This window comes from Cloeon dipterum, chromosome 4, assembly GCF_949628265.1.
Source record: "Cloeon dipterum chromosome 4, ieCloDipt1.1, whole genome shotgun sequence".
Taxonomy (NCBI): Eukaryota; Metazoa; Arthropoda; class Insecta; order Ephemeroptera; family Baetidae; genus Cloeon; species Cloeon dipterum.
In genome coordinates, this window is record NC_088789.1 from 11,879,557 (window position 1) to 11,905,755 (window position 26,199).

The 26,199-nt window shown below is 39.4% G+C and overlaps 5 protein-coding genes across 10 annotated transcripts; 2 read left to right on the forward strand and 3 right to left on the reverse strand.

The window, feature by feature from the left end:
• The first annotated feature begins 1,110 nt into the window (after positions 1-1,110).
• On the forward strand, positions 1,111-19,637 carry LOC135944746 (protein odr-4 homolog). Of its 2 annotated transcripts, none has more exons than XM_065491909.1 (3): positions 1,111-1,129; positions 17,170-17,513; positions 17,864-19,637. In XM_065491909.1, the coding sequence occupies exons 2-3, from the start codon at positions 17,178-17,180 to the stop codon at positions 18,809-18,811; spliced, it is 1,284 nt and encodes a 427-aa protein (XP_065347981.1). In that variant the 5' UTR covers positions 1,111-1,129; positions 17,170-17,177; the 3' UTR covers positions 18,812-19,637. The 2 variants fall into 2 exon arrangements, with proteins under 2 accessions (XP_065347981.1, XP_065347980.1); XM_065491908.1 differs by lacking the exon at positions 1,111-1,129 and adding an exon at positions 16,761-16,859.
• LOC135944747 (TBC1 domain family member 13) lies at positions 11,429-13,811 on the reverse strand. 3 transcript variants are annotated; one of them, XM_065491911.1, is made up of 9 exons: positions 13,739-13,811; positions 13,574-13,647; positions 13,373-13,498; positions 13,159-13,315; positions 12,948-13,104; positions 12,584-12,782; positions 12,206-12,530; positions 12,090-12,147; positions 11,429-12,032 (listed from the first exon to the last, which is right to left on the reverse strand). In XM_065491911.1, exons 1-9 carry the CDS (start codon positions 13,756-13,758, stop codon positions 11,949-11,951), a joined length of 1,200 nt encoding a protein of 399 aa, XP_065347983.1. In that variant the 5' UTR covers positions 13,759-13,811; the 3' UTR covers positions 11,429-11,948. The 3 variants fall into 3 exon arrangements, with proteins under 3 accessions (XP_065347983.1, XP_065347982.1, XP_065347984.1); XM_065491910.1 differs by lacking the exon at positions 13,739-13,811 and having other exon boundaries at positions 13,574-13,724; XM_065491912.1 differs by lacking the exon at positions 13,739-13,811 and having other exon boundaries at positions 13,563-13,666.
• LOC135944748 (uncharacterized) lies at positions 13,929-16,745 on the reverse strand. Of its 2 annotated transcripts, XM_065491915.1 has the most exons (6): positions 16,587-16,742; positions 15,445-15,626; positions 15,226-15,387; positions 14,963-15,170; positions 14,707-14,902; positions 13,929-14,656 (listed from the first exon to the last, which is right to left on the reverse strand). In XM_065491915.1, exons 2-6 carry the CDS (start codon positions 15,616-15,618, stop codon positions 14,485-14,487), a joined length of 912 nt encoding a protein of 303 aa, XP_065347987.1. In that variant the 5' UTR covers positions 15,619-15,626; positions 16,587-16,742; the 3' UTR covers positions 13,929-14,484. The 2 variants fall into 2 exon arrangements, with proteins under 2 accessions (XP_065347987.1, XP_065347985.1); XM_065491913.1 differs by having other exon boundaries at positions 15,226-15,626; positions 16,587-16,745.
• LOC135944749 (delta(3,5)-Delta(2,4)-dienoyl-CoA isomerase, mitochondrial) lies at positions 19,433-20,953 on the forward strand. 2 transcript variants are annotated; one of them, XM_065491917.1, is made up of 6 exons: positions 19,433-19,573; positions 19,730-19,862; positions 19,954-20,042; positions 20,100-20,508; positions 20,570-20,696; positions 20,778-20,953. In XM_065491917.1, the coding sequence occupies exons 2-6, from the start codon at positions 19,756-19,758 to the stop codon at positions 20,874-20,876; spliced, it is 831 nt and encodes a 276-aa protein (XP_065347989.1). In that variant the 5' UTR covers positions 19,433-19,573; positions 19,730-19,755; the 3' UTR covers positions 20,877-20,953. The 2 variants fall into 2 exon arrangements, with proteins under 2 accessions (XP_065347989.1, XP_065347988.1); XM_065491916.1 differs by having other exon boundaries at positions 19,495-19,637.
• Positions 20,954-21,741: 788 nt separating this feature from the next.
• Positions 21,742-26,176, reverse strand: Tsf2 (transferrin 2). The gene is made up of 13 exons (XM_065491907.1): positions 26,107-26,176; positions 25,976-26,046; positions 25,594-25,748; positions 25,332-25,464; positions 25,135-25,277; positions 24,783-25,077; positions 24,559-24,722; positions 23,981-24,334; positions 23,758-23,922; positions 23,446-23,701; positions 22,936-23,232; positions 22,421-22,706; positions 21,742-22,305 (listed from the first exon to the last, which is right to left on the reverse strand). The coding sequence occupies exons 2-13, from the start codon at positions 26,031-26,033 to the stop codon at positions 22,065-22,067; spliced, it is 2,547 nt and encodes an 848-aa protein (XP_065347979.1). The 5' UTR covers positions 26,034-26,046; positions 26,107-26,176; the 3' UTR covers positions 21,742-22,064.
• Between the last annotated feature and the right edge of the window lie 23 nt (positions 26,177-26,199).

Consider the following 26,199-nt stretch of genomic DNA (forward strand, 5'->3'; position numbering starts at 1 on the left):
ATGAATCAGCAAAGCATTTAAGTAAAATGAGCCACAACAATTCGTTAATTTGAATAAATTTGGAATATGTATATAACAATAATTTTTAGGCCTCGGATTTGTTTTAGAGCAAACTTTCTTGAGGTTTGTGATTATCTTTTGTTATATTTCTTTTAACATTGTTTCATAGACGCCAATAAATGGCTCTCACAGAGAATATTTAACTAGTATTTTTCGTCGCAAATTGGATTTATAATTGAGTGGAAAAGTTACTAACGCCGAATTAATTGCATTGAAATAAACTATATTATGATGTAAGTGCCACACATCATAGGTTTGAAGGCATTTATGTCATGTCTCTATTAAGTATTGCTTTGGCTTTTATATTATCATAGAACAAAATGGAAAAGCGGACAAGGACAAGACCACCAAAACGAGGTTTGAGAAACCTGCTGGTTCTGCAGTCCCGCCGCCCGCGAATTCACATTCTCACAACTTTTCCAGCTGTACGAGCGTAAGCGAAGAGCGGAGCCCCCACTCTCCTCGCAGCATAAATCCTGCACTGCACTGCAGCTTGGAATCGGAAATCGGAATCAAAACAGCGAGAGAGAATAGCGATCCGCCCCCGCCGGAATTCAAAGTAGCAATCGCAGTGTATGTAATTAGACCCGTTGTTTTAACATTAACAGCCTAAGGAATGTTAAAATTAGGAATCAACATTCCCGCTGACTGATTGTTGGAATACATAAATTTAATTGTATGTGTGCGTCAACATCAGTGAAAAGTGCTCTGATAACTCTGATATGAAGCAAAAAGAAGAAGAGTAGGGGAAGATCACACTGATGAATGAGTGATTGTTTGGAAAAAAGTTCGTTGTGAACAGGAAGTTTTGCCTGTTTTCATTCCGAGAGTGATGTTTGAATAGAAGAGATGATATTAGTTCGCATTGCCTACACATATTATGTTATTCTCGGATGTGTAGTGGACGGTAAAAAGTGAAAAGTTCAACGTATCATATATGAAAATATATGTATATACATTCATACATTACATCACAGGCCTGCCCATGGCGTTTTAGCTTCAGTAGCTCATTGTCAGCGTTCAAAGGAATCGTCGAATTCGTGGATGGTGGAGCAAAACAGGAAGTAAGGTATGTAGGAATTTTTGAATTTGATAAAACTTAATTGAATAATTGACTATCTGTGGGAAAATTTACATAAGTATGAATGTATATTATGATACATAAATAAATACATACATGTATGTATGTATACATGTTGATGTTAACACGTCAAGCCTTGCTCTTTACGTGACAATGTATGGTAAAGTTACAGTTTCGGCCGGGTTACACACTTGTCATCTCGCCAGTTCTTATGAGAATCCCATGTTAAAGTAGGGGTGGCGAAAACAAACTTATATGTATTGTAGACATAATACTTACATACATACATATATGTAAATTATGATACACAAGATACATACATTTTAGCTCATTATTAAAGAGGATTGATACTACATATTACAAAAATTCCAAGAAAATCCTTGCTGCCAATGCCTTATATAAACTAATTCCCAAGGATTCAGTCTGTTCAAAACAAAATTGATCCAGTCATCCCAGGTAGCACTGTAATTTCTTGAGAAAACTGGCTGCAAAGTTTGCATGCTTTACAAATGGTTGAGAACTGTCTCCTGCTCGAAATCTTATTAATTTTGCAACAAATAATTCCCCCCAAAAATGTCACACCATTGGATAGATCTCTACGTGAAGAAATCGAATACTGCCTGGAAAATATGGCCAAGCACTTTGGAGAAAATTTGCTTTTCTCTTTTGATTATTGCACACTGTAGAAAAAATTGGCAAAGACTCAAAATTCTAAAATAGCTGAGCGGTCTGCGAGGCGCACCGGCGCCGACTCGCCACTTGCTAATTTACGCACCTTTCCAGCGGCTTTAGGGACAAATTTCTGGCGTCTCTATAAAACACCTTTGTGTGAGGAGGCGAAAAGATGGCGAGATTGGGCCCAATAAGCTCCTTTGCGGCCACTCGGGCCCCGTATTTCGCTCAGAGGTGTTATTGGGACCCAGTGAACTTATAGCCTATACAGTACGTGCTAAGTAGAAGTTCTTTAAATAAAACGTATTGAACTGCTTATAATCCAACGGCAACAATTCTAATAATTTTCAATTAGTATTGCTCTAAAAAAAAATAAATCCACTTTAAATTTGCGATACACTTGCTAGCAATGTTTTATTACGTACATATTATGTAACTAAATTATTTCTTACATAGTTTGCCGTCTATTACAAATTTTTAGAGGACCTTATTTGGTGGGTAAAACTTGTGTTCTCATTTTTTGTTTTATATTAATTGATCAGGCAGTGGGGGCGACCATTCAGAATTTTGTAGCCATTTTTTGAGAAAAATAGTACAGTATTTTTGTGATTTTGGCTGCCATCAAGAATCTTATTCATGATGGAAATAATATTAGATGTGCATTTCGCACAGGGCGGATCGGATTATTGCGATACATAGGAACACTCAGGACGGAGACGAGCGTTGTCAGTCGCCGCTGGTGGAGTGAATAATTTGCGCGATTAGCAACTCTGCGGGGATGATGACGGTTGTAATATGCTGGTGGGTATATAGGCTCGGCTCGGCAGCACGCATGGGGATGAACAGATGCGCGAGTAAAGGGATTTGCAGCGCGCCGACTACAAGAGGATTATTTCGGGCTTGCTGGCAGGTTCATCTCAATAACAATCGAGCCGCCTATTGTGTGTGTGCCGGCGAACACAGAGCTGTAAATTTCTGTCTCTCTCGCTCGCCGGCTCATTCACACTTTGCTACGTTTGTGTGTAGTGCTTAGAGACCAGAAATCAGCCAGATTATTTGTAGTGTCTTTCTGTCATCCTCCTCATCTGATATCTCAATTCGTGATCCCTAAATCACGACCCAGAGGTTGCATTTTTCTCCTCGGCTTGTGTATGCCTCATTTTGGTTTGCAAATAAAAATATATCGCAGTGATCATGACGAACGCCGCAAATAATGCAAAATAAGAAACGTTGAGGGATCACTGTTAATGAAATTATCTCTATATTATATTTTTTATTATAATTTATCCAACTGTATCAGTCATGATGTTTATTTATAAATTTGTCATGCGTAGAGAACCTGCTTTAAAAACCAAGCGAATACTATATTTGCTTAAAAAAATGCACGGGTGTCATCTGGTAAAGGTTAAGGGTGTTGGGCCGTATTGGTGCTTTTTACAAGACGCCAGGAAAAAATGAATTTGAATTGGCTAAGAATCATTAAAGTTTGAGTGAATACTTTAGCTTTTCTAAACATTGGAAATATTAGCTTAATTTATATTAGTCAGTGATTGTCAGCTCTCGTGCGTGAGGAATCACGCATCACGCGACCTGGTAAAAGAGTGAGGCGCAGGAGCCACGGCGGCGGCGACGGCGGCGTCATGAGCCAGCAAAACAAACAGAGGCTATGCAGCCCTTTGGCTCGGCGCATTTGGGCGTCTCGCCGCCTTCATTAGCGCTTTTGTGCCGGCCGCCGACTCTCGCCTCTAAAGCACCGTGAAGCGTTTTGTATAATATTACGTGGATTCGAGCGTGTTGTGTGTGTACTTTTCTCGCGCATCATGCCCAACGATGCTGAGAGCTATCTAATGCCTGGCCAATTTGATATCAATCTCTTTGTGTGCACCAGGAATTCGGTTTCGTAATGATAGGTGGTTTTCTTTCGACAATGGCAAGATCTAACTCATTAAATATTTTTTATCAATGGTGGTTAAGTTCGAATTTTCGGATAATCCTAAGATGGCCATACAAAATGGAAAGCCGGGATAACACTGTTTAATTATTCGCTAAATTTATGTGTTGGTTCCTCCCTGAATGCGACATCGCGGAAAAATCACCAAAAAATGTTTCTTTTCCTGCCTTTGTATTTGTCCATCGAGCAGTTCACATCATAATTAGACGGCGAGTTACGAGTGCAATAAACAAAGTGGATGAGCCTCATCCTTTTTTATGCGTCGCCGGCCATAATCGTAAGTTAGCCTGCTCGTATAGTAAAATAATACGCGCGCGTCACTAGCTCATTAAGGTGTGCCCATATGGCGAGCGCAGTGCATCTTTTTCTTTTACTCCATCGCGTCGCCGAAGTGGCGTCAGATGTATTATATTGTTATTTTGTTAAATTTACCCATTAGTCGTATATTTCGCTTCTTATTTTCTTATTAATTGCAAAGCTCATAACCATTAATTTAGAAATTGCAATATTTCTTAGTATTTTAAACCCGTGTGATGTAATTAATGGGTTAATACGATGAAAGGATTTTCACTTATTTTTTGTTATGCTAAAACTGTTTAAATACATAATACTGCCGAGACGAGGCGTATTCTCACGGGAGTTCTCAAATCTCAAATCAAACTTACAGTGAGTTGTTTTAAATAATAACAAATATTTTGATCTAAAATAAGAAATCTTGCCCACTGCTTGTAGTTACACAGTTAATGTTAACAAATAAATCGGTTAACGCTACACATAAATGGATTTTAAGCAAGAGTTTTTGGTTCTTTATTAACTATAAACACCTGAGGTTTCAGCTATCCAGGACTATATAGCTACACAAATTGTGAATATTTTTTTAAAAGATAAATTTACTAATGCATCCAATGCTTTTAATCTGCTACGCCAGCTTCACAATCTTTTTGTAGTGAACATAGAAAAATGATAAAATGCACCCCAATCCCCAATAGCGATCGGCAGAGCGACAGAAGGTATCTTTTCTTCCCTTTTCATCCGCTCTGCTGCAGTCGCTTCCCCTTTTATTTTATTGCTCTGCCGCTCTAATCCTCACTATGGGATTTGCGTGTTCGGCTGCGCGCGCTAATTTGCTCTTCAAACGGGAAATAAAAAGTCGGATTTGCATCTGAAATTGTTTTATCGTGACGTCGTGCGTCGATTCCTTAGCCTGCACTTTGATCTGCACGCACCAGATATATTTACATTTCGGTCGAGCGAAACTTGTATATCAAAGTGCGTACCGTGTGCACGGCGGTCGAGTAAGCAATTGATCAGCTCGGTCTGCCCGTTGGCTAGGGTTGCTAAAGGGATTAAACGTGCACTAGCAGCCAATTTAATTTTCTGCTGGGATGGTTAGGAAAACAGCTCGATTTGTTTGCCCTATTGACGCGCGATGATGATGGTGGTGACTCATGATTTGGTCTCACTTCCGACCAAGATTGATTATATTTTTGCCTCATTGATTGCCCGTTTCGACAAAACCACAAAATCGTTGCATTGTGATTTGTTAAACAACGTGGAGCAAAAAAATTACACGTTTTCAAATTTTAATTTGTTGTGTTTCTTTTCCTCATTTGCGTTTCACTAGTGTTCCGAAAGATTAAATCAATGATATATAGACAGTTAAATTCTCTGAAATCGATTAATATATCATGCGGTAATTTTTTTTATTTTGTACCCCAACCACTACCTGCGGTGTCAAAATAACACTAGATTTTTTATTTTTATTCAAATTCGGATACAATTCATATAATTTTTATATCTATTGCGCTGTCAAAGTAAAACACCGTTTAGTTTGGAGGTCAGTTAAGGAAATTTTGCAAGTTGATCCTTCTTTGAAGCTTTATACATCTAGAAATTTAATAGTGCAACCTCATTTTAACTATAATATGCTGCAATTTCAGGTGTACACTCGAGTGCATCTCGAATCTTGATCGAAAGCTGAGCGCGCGCTCGCGTAATTGCATAATGATAAGGAGTGTGCTTTTCGATTAATCCAACGCCGCGTTTGCCGGCGCGGAGGCAAGCGCGAGCGGAGGCGGGCAAAAGCAGCAGCAGCAGTGCTCCTTTTCCAAATCGAATTAACTCGGTCGGCTGGCAAAGCACGCTTCAATTGCTCGCAAGCAAACTCGATTTGCGATCGCGAGGAATTTCCAACGTGTATATCTGCAGCGACGACGTCTCGGAGGAGATGAAAAGTTGAGCGAGCGAAAAAAAATTCTCTTTTTTTGTACGCCCAGATGAAAATACAGCTGGAGAGGGAAGAGAGAGAGAGAGAGATAGAGAGAGAAAAAGTCGTGTACGTAGCGAAAGAAGGAAGCGGAATTTTATTTGTGAAGAATCAGCATAATCCAGCAGCCGAGTGAGGAAGAATAAAAGGAGACCGAGCGACTCTTTTCTTTATTTCTTTCTCTCTTTCGTTTTGAAAAGACGGCAGAGAAGAAGCAACGCGAATTAGATCTGCATCTTTTTAAGTAATACTCATTAGAGCAGCAACTGCTGCTTCCACTCGCCATGCTGCTCCCGGCATGATGATTTTCCGAGCACACCTCTCTCAAATTTCCAGCCAGCGCGCGTAAATTTTTTCCAATCTAATTTCCAGGCGAGCCAGTCAGTCAGTCAGTCAGTTAGTTAGCGCGCCCGCCACGTTTTTATTCATTATGCACGAATGTACGTTCAGTGATTTTATTCTTTGAAGGGCTCATTAGTCGAGTATGGGCGGCGCGGTAATCAGGTTATAGCGCCGGTGCCTGCCAGCCAGCCAGCTTGATTCGTATTCAAACAGCGCCGGGGGAACAAAAGTATCTCTGCTGCTGCACATATACACACAGGGGATTAAACAAAAGAGAGAGAGAGAGAGAGAACGGAAAAAGGAGGCTGCTGCTGCTGCTGCGCTGCGGACGGAATCGATGGACGCTCGCTCTCTGGATGCTCGGGGCTGTTTGTGCCCGTGTTATTGGCGGATAACTCAATTTGCGTTACAGGATACATACATGGATGTTTCCAGTCGACGCGCGGGGGAGAAAATTCGCTAGCTGTGTGCCGCTCGCTGCCTCCGTCGAGCTGCTGCAGCGGCGATAACAATGCCGCCGCGCTGAATAGGCAACCTGCCCGACGTATGTGTCCGGCAAAATGCCTAGTCGTGTTATGCAACGCCGATTCACCTACCCCTGGCGCAAATTCTGCAAGCTTGTTTGCTCGGTTTGTGTGCTTGGTGCATTAGAGTGTGCCAAAGGTGAATTTGCAACAATGGAATCCAAAGTATTTCTGAAAACTAATTCAAAGCAGTGAGGCACACAATAATTATTGCAAATTTTCTGAAAAATGGTTGGAGCAAAAATGTTGATTGTATGGGTGAAGTTTAAATTTGCGACTAAATAATTTAAGTAAAATCTCGCTTCTTTCAATAAAAATAACAAATAAATTATTCCGAGGTCCGACTCAACTGATCTTCACTGGATCATTTTAGGAAGCAAATGTGTTGTAATTCTCCCCACAACTCCTTCACTCGTGTGTCCATTTTTAATCTAATGCTTTCTCGATTTCACTTTAAAACTTTTCGAGATCTCTATTTTGTTAAAATTTTCATTTAAAAGTTGCTATCAAGAACATTGCAGTACCGAAAGAATTCAATTTGTCTGTCGAAATTGAGATTAAATTTTTGAAAAGGCGGCATCTACACAAGCTGCTCAGCAAAACTTTTCGCGAGTGAGCCAGAGACCGGCAACCTCCCTCGTCCTTTGCTATCCTTTCTAAAACGCAGTCACGTATAACTTTTGCCATCGAGAGATGATGTTTGCTCGGTCCTTACTAATTCAGTTTCCGTTTTTTATACATAAAAGGAGTTGGAGCAGTAGCAGCAGCAGCAAAAGTTCCTTTTCTCTGATGCTGCCCTTGTCGTCGCACGCGCGTCTTTTCCCTTCCTTGTGTCTCAAACTACTCTGCCACCCCTGCTGCTCGGTTGCCTCCTCGCGCACAACCCTCGCACCCGTGATTCAATTTTCAAATCTCCCTTATTTGTTTTTCACGGAGGAAAACTTTCGGCCGAGGAAAATATTCTGTGCATTTTCTCCTACAGCAGTGGCACAAAGAATAAAAGATTCGAATCTCGTGGAGAGTATTTTTCAGACGCGGAGTATATTTTTATCTACCAATTGATGGCACAGGGATCGTCATGCTGCGTAATGCTAAAGCAAACCGAAAGCACCGATATGACTCTGCACTCTTCTCCGTTCTGACAAAGGGAATAAATGTGTATAGTGCAACAATATCGGCGGCTCATCACGACAGCTCGCCGAGAAAACAATTTATCAAATTCTCCTTATTTTTTATCGACACACAGTGTCAGGTATATCCCCGTCCTCTCTCCGCCTTTGGAATTGTGGGTGGCACACAAAAACGGAACGACGTCAATTGGCCTTTGATTTCCCCTGAGAACCAAACGATCCCAAGAAGTTGCGCAACCATTCGCATCTGAAAAGCGACCGCTACAAAATGACTTAGGGAGGGTAATTAAAAATCATTGAAAGAATTTTCAATGGGGTAGTTACGCGGGCTAATGGAATTCCACTGATTCAGCCTTGTTGGGAGCTTTCGTCATAAAACCATTCCTGAATGGAAGTTTGTCCGCATTTGCATAACTCGTCACCTGCGCGTGCAGAAAGAGCAGCAGCTAATTCGCAACACCTGTCACCGGCAAACAAACCCTCGCGGAACGCAGTGGTATAAATCACTTTGTTTATTGCCCTCGTGTTGATTAGCCAGACAGGCAACAACTGAAATTAATTGCTCCACATGAATTCGGTGACGGCTGCAATGTCGCGGTGTTGTTTTCGCCTGTTTTTATATGTTCCGTTCTGCTCCGCTTCACTCAACGGGCGCCCGCGAATTTACGACTAGTTATCGCTTGAAATTTAATGTGAGTGTGTCCAGAGAGTTTTCAACAAATGCTGTGTCCTATGCAGCGATGTAAGCAAGCGGAGTATGCGTCTTGCGAGTGCCAAAGGACGAGGATGAGGGAGTTTTATTGAGAGCAAGTGCGCAATGGAGCCTCCAATTGGTGCTCCGAGCGCCGAGTGAGGCGGAGCCTCGTGGCTCACTATTATTTATCGGCAGGCGCGAGACTCGTATCAAAAGCAACCAACCGCGCCGAGTGCCTGAATTGGATCGAATGTTTGTTCTTATTGTAAAAAGTCTTTGCTTTGAAAACCTGTCGATTTTTTTGCATTGCGTTCGGGCACATATCGTGACGTAAAGTTTGTTTTAAAAAACGCGTTTTATTTAATTGGGATGTGCTATGGGCAATATATTCTCATTTTTGGTTCATTTTGAACAAAATAGTGTATATTGTTCGTTTGTTTTAATTTTCAAATCAATATGATTAAAATTATATAGCTCGAGAACCATCCATCCTTTAGATGCCAATGGCAATTTCCGATTTTAAAATGACTGCCTCGATTTTTACGTTTTTTGATCGTGTTAGCTGGCGTATAATGGATCATTGTATTGTATATCTAGTGCAGTTCAAAATGATATCTTTTTCTCTTATATATTTGGACATTTTCCACAATTTCAAAGTGAAGATTGCATCAGGAAACACTTCTATAGTTGCGCTCTATTTTTGAAAAAGAAAATCAAAGTATCAATTTTGTGGAAAATTCACCTTGATTGAAATATTTAACTTAGAACTGATTTTATTAAGTAGACTGAGTTACCAGTAGCCTTACGCAATTGCAATACTACCAATTCACAAACAAACCAATTTGTATATATATATATATATATATATATATCAGATTGAAAATTTACTTTAACAAAACCACCTTTATAGTTAGTTTTAGCAGATACCACACAAGTGTGATAAATCGAATGGATTCGCTACAGCGATTGTGCGAAAAGCAGGCAGAAAACGTGGTGGTGCCGGGCGCGTGATATACGCCGCTCATTAACCATAATTTCCAGCACTACCACATTACAAAGCAGATATTATTACACAATATTTCTCGTCGGACAAAAAGAGGTAGGCGCTATATTACATGCGTACGGTACGAAAAAGTCTGGAAGAAGAGATGAGAGGATCCTCTCAAAAGACACACAAGCGGCGGGCTAGATGAAAGGCTTGAATGGGTGCCTGCCCGAGGTTTATAGGCCCGGTGTCATTATTAATCGCTTACATGCTTGCTGACTATGGGAGCGGAGCACAAATAAATAAATTATGTTCCGCGCGCAGCGGCCCAAGAGTCTCTTGCTGCTTTTCCATTCATGCGCGCGATATAAAAAGGCACCGGCCATAAATTATTTCATAAAGCTCATCCACTGCTCCTTTATTTATAAAGCAAAGAGCCAGCGCACATTACACTTGTCTGCCGCGGCCGAAAAAAATATTGGCAAAACGCTCCGTGTGCAGCTTTTGCAAAAGTAGTGGAATTCTTTTCAATAATGCAGGATTTGAGCGCTGATTTATCGAGTGAAACGGGGTGCACGCCTTTAAGGCCATTCTGCACGCTTTTGCCGGCCGTCGCGCCGGGCCGCACTCTCCGCTCAAAAGCAGTTTTGCTTTATTGCGCGAAAAAGTCGCGCGGTCAGGAATTTTAATAAATAGAGGAGCGCCTGCAAGGATTAATGTTAGTACGCACACTTATGCGCAGAACGCGCCGGCCGGGTGACAAATTTATATGAAAGCCGGAATTTTCTTCACCGCTCGTTCCATCGGATTCGAAACGCGTAAATATACGTCATGAAAGATTCATGTAAATCTTTCGATTCAGAAGAAATGTTTAGAAATTTACAATCTTGTTTTTCTCACCGCCATTGAATATCATTAATTTGCAATTAAATTTTCCTCCACGTAAATAAATATGAATGGTTTTAATTCTATGTATAGCCTTCAATGAGGCCGCTTTAAGTTCTCAAAGAGAAACAGTCCCACTAAAATTTTCATGGAGTGTGAGGTGTAAATTTGACAAAACATTGAGGCCCGCGCGTGGTCGCACTTGCGGCTCACCATCTGGTCCGCCACCAGGCGACACACGCAATAAAACCCTTTGACATCAAAAAATTAAGCCCACATACGCTGCAAGTGTTTCCTCTCCACCATCCATCTCCTCTTACATCAAAATCCGAGTGACTCTGCTCTGGCCGTCGGAAATGAAGGGGCGAATTATTTTGTGGGTTAGCCCTCATTACACATTTCACACATGACATGCTCGCGCTGCAAGGGGTCACCTCTCTTTCTCCTGCAGCACAATGTGTGCACAATGAAGTTGGTCCCCCTGCCAAAAGCTCACTCGCCCGCCCACACGCTTGCAGAATGAGAAATGCTACGCTGCACTTTATTATTGAGTTAGTGATTGCGCTCGCTTGTTTCGCAACTCAATTTTCACATAGCAAATACAGTTCAGGCAACTTACTCGAATTTTCGGTTTATATTTTGAAAATTGATGACTCTTAATCATAAAATATTTTTAATTAAGGCCACACAATCATTATCACTAATGTCTGAAAAATGGAGCATATTATTATATGGTGTTTGTTTTTGGATAAAATATCAATTATATCATATTTATCATTCCATTCAATTGGAAAATTATTCCCTTAATCTGAAGTAATTCATACACTTAAAAAACGGATTGCAGAGTATAAACTACGATTTTATTTTTTATCAATAAAATTGTCTCTTAAGTTTATTCACAGTTACCTAGAACTAAACGTACCAAATAGAAAATTTGTAATAAAAATGGATTATTAATTACACAATTCAACTAGATACCATGGAATAAGTATATATCTGTCACAAGAAATATAAAGATATAAGAGATTCGTGCCTGTCGTCAAGATATCTCACATCTCAAAACATACCGAGCAGTTTAGACACTGTGCAACAGCATTAAACATATAAGTAAATATGATAGCTAAAAGGCGGTCCATGAAATAATTGATTTATGTGTCGAAAATTAAGATTCATACTGACATTCCGACCATTAATGTCAGGCACATTGGCAAAATTTTGCAAATTGATATTTATTTTAATGAAATTTAATAAGTGTTAGATCCAAGAGGGCTATAAATAAAATACAAAATTGCATTTTAGAGTGGGGCACAGTGAGGATTCAATTTGGAGGGAACGACCTGGTGGCATTGGTTCTGAGGTCATCTAATCAGTTTTTCAGTTTGTTGGCCCGCGAGCTCAGCAGCCTTTGAAAGCACCACTTGAATATCCATAGGAGGGAAATTCTGAAAACATGAAAAAATCAATTTGCTTCATCTCAATGTAAAAAAGCATTGCTTTACTTGCAGCATCTTGACATTTGTTGGAAAGTCGCTGGCGAGGAGCTGGTCCCGTAAAACGCTAAAAGGGGAAATTTAACATTAAATCCTATTTGTATGGTAATTAATATCGTACTTACATTATCATAGCACAACAGATAGAGATAAGAAAGCTGAAACGCTTCTCATCAGCAAACAAAGAGTCCCAAATCCGTAGCACATCAGGGAGAGGAAACTCTTGGGATAAAAGAAGGGTGAGCCAGCGGAAGCTGTAGTACTGGATGTGCAGATCTTGCTGTTGCAGTCGCTGGAAAACTGGAGGGTCGTGCAACTTGAGTTCCGTGCTGAGACGGGCCATCAACCTTTTGATTCCGCTCTCGGCATCGTCCAGAGTCTTAATGAAGAAATCTCGAATCTCGCTCATTAAGTTTGTGAAGCAAAAGAAGCAGTCAGCTTCTGCGAACTCTACAAGCGAATTTTAAATTTTCTTGTGGATTTTAGTTAACAACTTCATGCACCTCTCCATTCGGGATTTGGATCCGTTGCAAAACTGTAGTAAATTGGACCGATGATTTCATTCATCCCCTGCACGTAACCCTGGCCTGGATTCAACTTGGCATATAAAAATAAGATCCTCTCCACAACTTCCCAGTGAGCCTCAGACCCTTCTTCCATTGGTGCGTAGTCCTCTGTCGCTTTCTTGACAGCCAAAGCAATCTGGAAAAACAAATCATTCCAGTAATTGATTTGTTGATGCTGTATGCTTTTGGAAACTTACCCTCTGTTACCCAGCATGCAGAATCAGAGAGAGATTAGTTAGGAAGAGTGTGTTTGTATTGTTGTTGTTAATTAATAAGCTTTATTGGAATTTTGCATGAATACCTTTGTAATTCCCAGGCCCTTTCGCTCAACATTGGCTGAGTTTAGGAAGGAGTGTTGCACTCTTCGGTGAAGCCTTTTTGTTCCTCCGCTATTAACAACATCTTGGCAGGGATAGTCAGTGGGTTGTTGGAAAAATGAAATATCGGGGCAGAGTCGCCTGCAATGACAAGTAATGAAATTATCAAAATTTCCTATAAAACTAGCATTTTACCTAACATCTTTGTCGATTTGCAACAAGACATCGTTATCCTTAAAGTAGGTCTGCCACTCTGACTCGGGATTGAGGCTCAAGGGGTGGTCGTCAAAAGTAACGTCAACTCTTGAGTTATCATTAATGTTTTCTGGTCCAGGCATCCCAATCATTTCATCTGAGAAAATTCCCTCTGGATGAATTTTTATTGACAAATCAGTCAAGGTGTTTATACCAATAAACTGTTCATATAGCTTTCGTTTTTTGGTAAGAATTTTGCTCCAGCTAGCCTTGCTGCACGGCAGATAATTCAGCATGAGTCGCCAGCACAAAGAACGTCGCCCTTGTTCGTCAGGGATGCCTACAAATTTGAAAGTCATACAAATTGCGGACTAAGGGGCGTAATATTAGATAGGTCAGCTGACCTCTGGCATACCATGGAAACAGACGCTCTTCAGAGATGTCAGGTTGATCTCCTCTTTGCCAAGTTCTTCGTCCACTTCCTTTAATCTAAATTCATTCACAGTTTTGACTCTCATCTTTCAGAAATGACTAATATCGTTATGATTTGTTATAAGAAAGTTAAGTAATATTTACACACCTTGCTCTGTATGCCGCCATCCTTTCGGGAAACTATGTTTGAAAAACATGTCAGCGCTCTCTCATGACAGAGATGCGAACTTGACGCTCTTTTAAATGCAACCCGCACACCACCTTTATTACGCGCATTGCATACATCAATTTTTGCAGGCGCGCAGGGGTAGTAGAGAGGCAAATAAGCCTAATGAAAGTTTTTGGTTTCTATTTTATAATTATTTATTGTGCTGATAAATTCTAAAGTTCCAGTGCAGGTCAACAACAGTTTTTAACAATTTAAGTTAAGACAGTGTAAATTACACAATTTACTCAACTACAATTTTAAATAGTGTAAAGAGATCTTGCCTTAAAATTCATCATTATATTCTTAATATCATTGAATATTTGTTAATATTGACACACCTTAAGCATTATTTTAAATTGTAAAGAAGGAAAGAAGTTGATCCGTATTTTGAAATATTGCTTGCCACACAATTTCACCCGTCTGATCCGTCAAACTTAAATCTCCTCTACAGATTATTGAAAACTATGATGAGCACGGGAATATCGCACACTTAAAATTTCAAGGAACATGCTGCTCAATATTCAGGGATCATTCATTGATTTAAAATAAGGTGCATAAAATAATATTAAGTAATCACAACGTCGAAACAATAATTTTTTGTGCTTTTTTTCTACGTGCAATAGCTCTGCAACCAAACAATGACAAAGCCATCACATTTCACAGTCGTCAAAATCTTCTAATTGAAATTAAGTGGGAACTGGAGTTGGAGACGGTGATGATTTCTTCTTCAAGTGGTTGTAGAGAGGATATTCGAAGAAAAGGAGAAACTTCAAAAAGTAGGGAATTTCTACATAAATTCCAGGTGGAATCGGGATGAGGGGCGATGTTGACTTTTTGTACAATCTGTATTCAGGGTTGCTGAAAAATTAAAATTTAGTCATGCAAACAGATGTGAAACTACTGCTTACTCTCTAAACCGCTCATCAGAGGAGAGTTCCAGTGGAGGTAACCCGGAGAGAAAAAGAATAATCAGGGTTGTGAATATTGGAGATAAAATCGCCACCCACTCCCAACCTTTTATGACGTTCAATGAAATAAAGAATATTCCCCACCAGAGTAATATTTCTCCAAAGTAATTTGGGTGTCGAGAGAGCTGCCAGAGACCTGCAAGATAGTTTAAAGTAATAAGGTGTTGAAACTATATAGCAAAGCTGTAAACTATACCGTCATTGCACCATTTTCCTCGATTGTTGGGATCTTGTCTAAACTGGAATTTCTGCAGGTCGGCAAAGGTCTCACAAATGAAACCTATTATGAACATCGTGAGACCTGCGGAATCCAAATGCGACATGGTCTTAGGTGTCAGTGGAATTTTATTCCTTGGCGAGTTTATAATCATAACTGGAAGACTGACTGTAAACACCCACAGGGCCTAAGAAAAAACCGTCTATGAGTCTTCAATATTACACAATCTATTAATTAGTAACCTGGAATGTCCAAAAGATAGCGAATCGGATCACATTGTTCCTCTTTTCGTCAAATCGAGCATCACGACCAATTTTTAATATTCGATAGAACAAGTAGGCTGACAAGCGAAAGCCCCAAATGCAAATCAGTGTCGTGACCATTGTTTGCCTGCTATCGTGGGTCTGCAATTTTACAGCATAATAGACAATGTTGGCAAAGTTAAACAGAATTTGGTATACCTGTCCCAGGTAATAAGTTAAGGCTGCCAGAATGATGAAGTTCGCACCTCCAGCTAAGTCGGTTACTTTGTCGAATTCAAAGGCCGCCGCGATTACAAAGAACACAAACTGCATTGCCACCGTCACGATGGCACTGATGGCCAGGTGGTCCTCGTCGAAGATTTCCACAGCCATGACCTCAACTGTAATTGGAGGCAAAATGGAAATTTGATTATTTGTTGCGACAAACTAGCTATTTTCTGTATAAACTATGTTACGTGATCAGAAACTTGTCTCGCCTACAGCTATAATGTTTGTTTTATGATGATCGTGCTCATGCGAAAGGGTGCGTAATCTTATCTTGTTACTCACATGTTCATTCATGTGCTTATACATACAAAAAGCGCTTTTAGATAATGTTTGGGAACATTTACTGAAAATACATCACTATACATTATAAAATAAATTTGCAATAATTATTTTAGTCGATAGCGCTTATTAAGTAAAGTCAGCTTTAAAATTCTTTAGAGCTTGAGATAGTTACATAATAAAGTGACTTTTGTCGCAATTTATAAAATATTCACAACAGAATAATAAAAAATATTCAAGTAAATTCATAAGTATTAATTAATTGGTGAATACACTCGTAGAGCGTAATTTAACCGTATTTTATATGACTGTTGTATACTTTTTGTGAAATTATATAAATTAGTGGTCAACATGGATAATTGAACAAAGTCGTTTTTCATAATTTGACAAACAATTTTCCTGAAAAACAATTTGCATTCAGTAATTAGCAAATATCACAATTTCGCTAAACTTGCCATTGAAAAAAATAAATTTAGCGTGAATGTAACCGGCATAAAAATAATTTTAATTGTTGTGTAAATTTAGGAACACTATATTTTAGTGTTTAAGAATTTATCTATTAATAATATGTCATAAAAGTCGTAAGTTTCTTAAGTGGGTTTGTAACACTTAAATAAAAACTCAACATTTTTTAATATTGATAACAAAACTGCCCAACTAAAAGACAGTGTCCTGCGCGACCTGCGCTGAATATTTTTCCTCTAATTTTTTTACTTACTAAAAGAAATGATAAACTTTCAAAATAGTTGAGTGTATATAGGGTAAAAATCTGTGTATTATGCAACCAAACTCACCTGCGTCACTTGTTCGACTACAGCATTAAATGACAAGAATCATAAATTAAAGCGTTTTTCGGGACCGATTCTGTCAGGCGACGGATTTTGTTTATTGACCGACCTCGACCCGGTCCTTGCACGCTGTTCGGGTCTGCTATTGCTGTACGTTCGCTCTTGCGCGTCCTGCTCCTTCTAGGGCGAGGGGCGCAACCTAAACAAGTGCGCCACACCTCCGTCGAGTTCCAGCAACAGAGCTGTGTGTCTTGTCAGCAGTCGGCACCGATATCAAACGTATGCCTGAATGTTTTATTGTGTTCTTTCATTATTCTATCTTTCCGATCAATTAAATTTGCTTAGCGAGAGCGTTTTTTAAACGTACATTGTAACAAGTTAAATCCAAATATATGCTATCATCAGCGGTAGTATAATTACAAAAAATGTTCGTAACATAATTCCTTCAGGCCTCTACTATCATATTATACAGTTTTCTTCACTAGCTCTTATCACATCAAAGCTCATATATTTATTTTTGTTTTCTGCTGGAATATGAACGCAATAACGTATATCATTTTTTCCATTTTTAATAATTTTGTTTCTGCAGATATAGCCATGCTGAAGAGTGTCCACGCCGAAGAAGGTTTGCGGGAGTACTTGGAAAGCTTAGCACCTGAGGATGGTTTCATATTGGGTCTCATCCTGGGTCAGCGCTGTCAGCAGCATGACTACGTCATCCATCTGCCTCCAACCCCGAATTTTGAATATAGTGACACGGAGGATGACAAGCCAACAAACCAAGTGGTTAAGTCACTGGCTGACTTGAATGCTCACAATCTTCAGTCACACGTTGAAAATGTATCCGGACTTCTCTCTGGTGGGCACAACATCCTTGGAATTTACTCGGTCAGCAAGGCCAGCAGTGTCAATGGAGTCCTTGATCCTTCTCAGGTATTTTAAGTTTCAAAATTTTTATCGTTGACTAGCAAGGGGGCACCTTGTCTCGTGTTTAATTAATATTAAATTTAATTATACCTAATTTAAAACAGATGAAGAAAAATATTAATTTTCTCCATTTCCAAAGGCTTTTACTTCTGACTTTAAGTTATAATTATTGCAACTAAACAAAATTTCACAATATGCTTTGTGTTATGGCCTCTCTAAATAAGTAATCATTGTTCCATCACTAGTTACTCTAAAAAAATAACTACCAAATTGGTGAACCAATTCTGTGACAGTTTAAAATTTAACAATGCAAATAAATTACATTAAATTTTTGTAATTAATTTTATTATTTTCAGTTGAAAAAATTGGAGTCCTTGACATCAAAATTGAGCAGCCAACTTCCAGAGAAGCTGGTGATGCATTACAACACCGCTAGCAAAAAAGCAACCTGCAAATATCTGGACAGCAAATCACGGCTCAATAATTTAGACTTTAAATTCCAATCTAACCCCATCAGGTGGGAGGAGATTGATGCTCGTTTTGTTTTTGATTTCAAGATTCCTCTCCCTGCTGGTGGGAAAGGTGTCACGTCCACCAAGACTAATCTAAAGGCGCTGTTAGATGAACAGGAGCAGTTGCTAAAAGAGGCGTATTGCCTCATTGGTGGCACTGTCCCTAGTTCTGAATCAACCTTAGATTCCATCTCGGGTGGACTTGGAGATGAGGAGGAGTCCAGATTAGAGGCCGAATTTCTGATTCGTGGCCCCATAGAAACCAAACTGACAAAAATTAAGTGTTCTGGAGTGTTGAATGTAGGCGGCCACGTTCATAGCCGTACATTCCTGCATCCAAAGACCACTGTTGAAGACGCTGTCACTTGTCTGAAGGAGGACATCATCAGATCTCTCAGAACCAGAATTGACTTGCATACAGATTCATTGGTTGAGGAGGAAGAGGGCAGCCCTGAGGAAAGGGTAATCCAACATGATCTACCCAGAAGGGTACTTTTCTCACTCCCGTACTCTGCTGCTAAAATATCAAACTATTTGCTCCCCGGAGAAGAATCACAAGACTCGCAAGCGTCCCTTGAGCAGCTCCTTGGCTTTGTGTTTGATGATGAGGCAGAAGAACTGGAAGACGAGGTTGAAGACCCTGAACTCATGCTGCAACCAGAGGATCGGGAGATGACTCCCATGGGCATTGAGCAGGCTAGCAAGCCCAATAATAATGCTCTATATATCGCGATTGGCGCGCTGGTCCTTATTTTTGCGATAACTGCAAACGTTTTCCTCAGCAGCAAGTGATATTGTCAGTGCCTATCTTATATATAGGTATGTTAATCGTTTTCTTAAAGCAGTGTTCTCTGCATATTTCATTTTCAGTTTGTATTTTTTGTATAAAAATATAGCATGATTATTGATTAATGCTACCGATTCGCTCTTGTTGTGATATAATATACTGTGGCTAATAATGTGAATAAAAGTTCATTTGCCTTCAACAAAATATTTTAAATAAAACTCGAATGCCTTTATCTTTTATTAATAAAAATTATGAAAAAAACATGGGGTTAAAAATAATGGTAAATTTAAAGTTTGAATTCTTAAAATTGCACGATTTAATTCATAAATAAATTTTAAGATCAATTTTTGGCGCTGTTGAAGTGATGTAATTTGGAAACTGGATTATTGGGTACAACTATTGTCAAAACTCCTGAGTCATCTGAGTTTTGCATGGTCCCCAATAGTTGATAGATATGCAGCATTTTTTTAAATCAGAGTCGAATATGTTTAAAGCAGATAGAAGTTCTTATATAACAATTAACAACTGCATTTATTTTGTTATCGCGCTTTCCCCACCTTATAACCTTTAATATTTATACTATACTCTAGTGCGCACACTCCTAAACTTTCGAAACTTCGTGCATCCGTCCATCACTGTTGTTAACCATCACAAGGCTAACACTAGTTCCCAAGTCGAACTTTGCTCTTCAAAGCTAACGTTTGACTATTTCGACCACAACGCTTCTTATTGATTATCATTTGATAAGTGATCGGCTAAATAAGCAGGTAGACAATATGTTTTCATCTGTAGCCCTCAGGCAATTAAAAAAATCGCCAATCTCAATACTAAGTAAGTTGATTTTGATTCGTGTTGTTTTGTTGGACAGCAAAGAATTTTAATATATTTATGCTTTTGCTGTAATATTCCGTATAATATTTCAGAGCAAACCAAGAATTTTGCTTCAACAATGGAGGGATTTGAAACACTTAGCGTTACAGTACCAAAACCTTTTGTGTACCAAGTTGAGCTCAACAGACCAAAGAGACTGAACACGATGAACCGTGCGATGTGGTTGTGAGTTTATTTTTTATTAATATTGCAGTTTAGTTAAATGTTATTATAATCCTTAAACGAATCAGTGTAAAGTGATATCTTTCATTTGCAGTGAAATTGGAAAATGTTTTGACAACTTAGCAACAAGAGATGACTGCCGGAGCATTGTTTTGACAGGATCGGGAAAATTATTTTCAGCTGGTAAATTAAAGCTTGCAAACAAAACTTGCCTTGATTAATATTTTTCTTTTAACTCAGGAATTGATCTACAAGATATGATCGAACTGGGTGGACAGCTAGCAGAGCAAGAAGACATTGCGCGGAAATGCAAAATCCTTGAGCAAATGATTAAAAACTACCAAGACTATATTTCCGCTCTAGAGCGGTGTCCAAAGCCAGTGATCGCAGCCGTCCACAATGCCTGCATTGGCGGCGCCGTGGACCTGATCGTCGCTGCTGACATTCGAATGTGTTCTTCAGATGCATGGTTCCAAGTGAAAGAAGCTGAAATTGGGATGGCTGCTGACGTTGGCACTCTCCAGAGGCTACCCAGGGTCATTGGAAACCAGAGCCTTGTCAATGAACTTTGCCTAACATCCAGGAAGATGGAACCGATAGAAGCGAAAGACTGTGGTTTGGTTAGCAAAGTTTTTGACACAAGAGACAGGTGAATTAGCGTTTAAATGTACTAAATATATTTTTATTCTTGAATCATGATGACATTGCAGTTTGGTAGCTGGTGCTCTTGAATTGGCTGAGCAAATTGCGAGCAAAAGTCCAGTGGCGGTGCAATTGACGAAACGAACGCTGGTGCATGCAAGGAACAACAACACCCAGGATGGACTTGACTTTATCGTAAGTCAAATCTTATTATCTGCTGGGGACTCATCCCTATCGACCTTGAATGTGAATTGATTTTTTAAATTAAATTTCTAGCGATACTGGAACATGACCATGCTGCAAAGCGAAGATTTCATCAATGCAGCAATGGCACAAGCTACCAAGAGCCCGCCTCCAACTTTTGCAAAGCTGTGAATATCTTTAGGCTCTTTTGGTGATTGGTTATTTGTTAATTGTATAAAAATAAACAGTTGCATTTGTAAGATTTGAAATGAGATTATTTGACTTTGACTCACCATTAATTTTGGGACAAAATCTTCGTAGTATATTAAATTGGTGTTTGGATCAACTGCTGCTGTGAGCATGTCATCAATTTCTTCTTGTGAGAAAGCCTCACCCTCTGTTGTCAAGAGTTCTTTTAGTTTTTCTGGACACACAGTCCCTTTGCCTTCTGGATCAAATGTTTTTAGAGCTGCGAGTAGAAGCTCAGGCTCTGCTCCCTGAAGCCTAACCAGCACAACCAAAGTAGTGTCGTACCAAAATAATTAAATTATTTATAATAAAACCTATTTTCTTGCAAAATTTCAGCCATTACAGGAAGGAACCTGTTGAGTTTAACACTTCCAGTCATTTCTTGATCTTCGACTTGCACTAATATTTCTTGAAGTTCAGATTCTGAAGGACAGCATCCTGTGTGCCAAATTAGGCTTTTAAATTGCTTGGGTGTAATAGTTATTAACGAGCATTACCTAAAGACCTTATAATCGTACCTATCTCCCGTACATCTACCGCGTCAGAGCCAGTGTGGTCAAAAAGTTTAAATGCATCATTAATTTTCTTCTCCAAGTTAGAGGCCTCTGCAAACGTTGAAAAGTTCACTATACACTACTTAAACTATGTTTTAATTTACCCTCTTTTTTATTCATTGTGGATTATTTATATTTGTTATGTAATAGCAAGTGAGAAAAATTTAAATGATTAACAAACAGGTCCCATCTCCTTGGAGACGAGCTACACAACCTCACACCCATGCAATTGTTTTCAAAAATCAAACACAAACTTAAAAAGTAAATTCAAAAGTATATTTATAAAAAAAACATACATTTGCGTCAACTTCAGTTATAATTATAGAAAGTAAAACATTATGGAATACACCTTCAAAATATGACTTTCATTTTGGAAAGATATAACATCACTCTCGATTTAACTGTCACTCATGCTAACAAGCATATCAATATAAGATTTTCACAATTCATTTACAATATGGACGGATCGTTTCCTTTTGTGCTCAGCAGCACGGACGGTTTCGCTTATTTGATTTGTCTTAAAATGTATTTAATCAGCATTAATAAGTAATTCATAATAATGCACAACTTGAATGGTTCAATGCAAAAACTGCCTCCTGCCTAGCAAGACAGCAAATATTGACATAAAGATCATAGCTACAGACTCCGTTAAACTAGCTGCTCCAGCTTGGCAGTCAACAATGGCTCGGGCTCTCATAAAGTCCCTGCCGAGGTAAGCCCTGTAATTCCGCTCTTCTTTAGGCAGAATGTACAGTTGCTGAGTTGCATCTTGGAAAATCAGATCGGAATATGGGGGTGGAGAGTAGAACATACTGAAGCTGAAAGCGAGAAACCATTTTAGTTTTTCTGGTGTGAAGTAAGGAACACACCAGTTTCTCTTAAAATAATTATTTTTCAGTCTTAGGTTGAGAAAAATACAAGGGTTTTAATTACCTGAACTCGTCCTGGTACTTTCTTCCATAAAATTGTTGAGCATAGATAAATAGATTAGTGTAGGCCTCAATTTCACTTTCGTTGTAATACGATCCTCCTCTAGTGATGATTGCGTTGGCTTTGGCCTTGCCCAGGCTGCACCACTTGTAGTCTTTCAGAGAAGCCCTGGTTCCGTCTGGGCAGAGTAGCTCGTAATCATCAGTAAGAGTATTTCTGGCCCACCATTCCCTCCGCTTGCCATCAGTATTTTCCATGACAGTTGTGTGTTTTACAAAAGCAACATCACCTGCAATGAAAGAAAATTGAAATTTCGTTAGGATTTTTTTCGATCACCTTCGTTTGGTGTTCTAGGAATATTAAGTTTAGGAAAATTTCCACGGTATTCCAATAATTAATTTCTAAGTCAACCATAAGATTCTTTGTTTGGTAATAACTTATCAGTATTCTGACTGAATATTATATATGTGTATGTACCATTCATTCCATCCAGTTATTACAATTGACGCTAAACTTACCTCCACCTTCAACCAGACAGCGGAATGCTCCAGTGTGGCCATAGAAGTCCTCAGAGGCGTCTCGTCGGCAGTATCGGAAACTTGATCCATGGCACAGATCGCAAAGATTGTCGTATGGAACTCCTCTGTTGTACTCTGCACTCAGGGCGCCAGGCACGCATGATTTGGTGAAATACTCGGCTGCAGCTCTAATGCTATCGCAGCCGTAGCTCCTGATCCAGCCGTTGGAAATGAGATATGCCAATGGTATTACCCATCCAGAAGCAGTGTTAATTCCAGAGTGGCAGGTGTACTTTCCTAAAATCAATTTTTGGACAATATTTCAATGATGGCAGCTCAAATTGGTTGTTCCTCTTCTGTTACATTAATTAAATTGACATATTTAAGGATCTACTACTTAAAACTGAGTTCATAGGCAACCAAAATGTTGTGGACTCTTTTCAAGTGCGATTAATGATTTATCTGAGTGAGTAAAAGAGCTGGTGGTTTAAAATTTTCAGTAGTACAAACCTCTGAGGTATGTCAGTTCAGTGGTGTGGTCATTTTCTCTGGCGACTGCTACTACATAGTACTCAGGTTTTCCAAGATTATAAACCTCAGCTATAATAGGGATGTGGTCGTAACTGAGGCCTCCTGTGTAAACATCGCTGGCGTCAAGAACTGCTACATCGGCATCTCCCGTCTTGATGGCTTGCAAGCAATGAACGTGACTGTGGGCCTTGTAGCATGACATGTCTGGTTTCAGCAGTTGAGCTTTCAGAGCGGTCTAGATAAATACATTTTGTTAAAAAATGAGAAAGAAATAGAAATCGTAGGCTATACCCTCATTCTGACGCATTTCTCCATTTCTGGTTCAGAGGTTACGCAGAGAGTCATTCTGGAGACTGGACACTTGCGGACCGACAAAATTGGTTCAAGAGCTTTGCCTAGATAGCCTGAGAAGGTTTGCTTTTGCTCTTCTATCGCCATCAAGTCTCGCGCAGTATCCTTAACGAGTTTAAAGTTTACATTGAGAGGTGTTGTTGGTAGAACCACTTATTATTACCTGCAGTAGGAGGTTGTGTTGGTTCCCATACTTAGGCGAGGAAACAAACAGTCTGAAATCATCATCCCGGTTTAAATTACCCTCAGTAACATTTTGTTCATAGGAAGGTCGATCAAAACGGCTATTTCCAAATTGTCTCTTGCTTCTGGAGTTTGGCCGGCCAGAGCGACCAAACTGCCGATCTTCGTTGTTGAAAAGGTCTTGGTTATTTGAGTTCCGATTGAACAAGTCCTGATCTCTGATGGGATTTCCAAAGCGGTCATACTGCTGCCTCTCCGTTGTGTAGTCACTTCTTGATTGGTTGTATGAAGAAGGATTTAATGGAGCACTGCCTCCATACAACTCAACTGCTTTCTGTGAAACAGATAATTGTTTTATCGATGTTCAAAATTTTCAGTTCCAAGGGTTGAGGTTCATATTAATGGAGAGTGCTTTAGTGCCTATCACTTCCAGATCTAAAAATTCAAGCAGTACAAATCTTATTGAATGTGACAGAAAAATGCATTTTTTTGCACATTGAAAATACTTATAATATCAGTCTTAAAAGTAACAGGAAGACTATTTAAACAAATAAATACCTTTAAAAATTTCTGGAAGGTTTTCCTCCTGTCAAATGATTGTCCAGACGAAGTAACAATTGCATGAGCCGGGACCTGGCCCCAGTTGCAGTTTTGATATTCATCAACCGAAGCTCTCTTTCCATCAAGACACAGCAACTCAAATTGGTCCTTTCGAGTGGAAGCTGAAATTCCAAAACCACAATTTTAAAAAATAACAATAAAATAATATATAAGATGCTTACAAAGGGTGTTGCCAGTAATCATTTCCTGGATTGTAGTGTGCTTTAGAAAAGCAATATCTCCTGCCTCGACCAAGCAACGGAAAGCGCCTTCGAAGCCGGCATATGGATCAGCACTTGTGCATCTTCCGCCTGGCACTTCTCCAATACAAAGTTGGCACAGTTTATCAGAATTGTCGCCGATCGGGTTGTATTTATCGGTCAAAGAGTTGACAGCACAACTGGGCCCAAAGTATGCTATGGCAGATTTCACGTGGTTGTTGCAGTCAACCACTTCCAAACCCCCACGTTTCATCATCTATGGAAAAATTTAATTATTTTACAATTCTGTATACACATTAATTTAAAAACTAACATTGTCGATTGGGATGACCCATCCAGCCTGTGTACCAACTCCAGCAAAACATGCCTTCTTGTTACGCAGGTCTCGCAGAGAGCGCACCTCAGGAAGCGACCCTCTTTTTATAGCAGCCACAGCGTAGTAATTCAATGCGTCATCTAAGCAGGAAACTTAAAATGAAAAAGAAATAGGTTAAAATATATGTTGTTTACTTTCTAGACGCTCTTGCATGATGGGAATCAAACTGTGGTATCGCCCGCCAATGAATACTTCGCCAGCATCTAAACTTGTCAGGTGGACTTTGCCTTCATCCAACAGACCCATGCATTCGTCCTTGTTAAAGGCCTGAAATGAGAGGCTTGATTAATTCAAAACACATATCAAATAATAATTATTACGTTTAAGAAAAAATTAGCAAGAGTGTACGTCGTGCATTTAAAAAGTTCAGCTGCTTCTGATAAACGGTTAAATTACCCGAACACATTCTACGTGAAGTCCATCATTTCTAAATTTTTTTGCAGTCATGTCTCTTTCAACAGCTTTGGAGAAATTAAGGCATTTGTACTGCTCTGCTTGTCCCACGGTGCACCACTTGACCAAACCTTCTTCTTCTTGTGAACTGTATTGAGCTGCATCAACCAAATAAAATAAAATAAATTTTTGGGAACATATAAAATTCACATTTATGCACATATCTTTAAAAAATTGTGTATTTAGTGCAAATATATTCATACTGTTTATAATATAGAAATTAGCAACATGCAACTATTTTTGCAACCTTCAAAGCCGCAAGCTCCACGCCTTAAAAACGTTGGAGACACCGCTGTATATTATGGCTCTTCGGAAAAAAACTCACCTGCCGCATAAGTGAAGACAATTGCCCAGATGGACCACTTCAGAGCAAGTGAAATCATTTTTTCAGATTACCTGAGGTGGCGAGATAAATCTGAACCAAAAATATCCATAAAATTGATAAAAACTGGCCACCAACACCTGTTGTTTTGTGCTTGGTGACCACCGCCCAAGCTTTATTTTTAATAGCGCGCATCTTCCGCTAGAGGGCTGTAGAATTTTCTATCA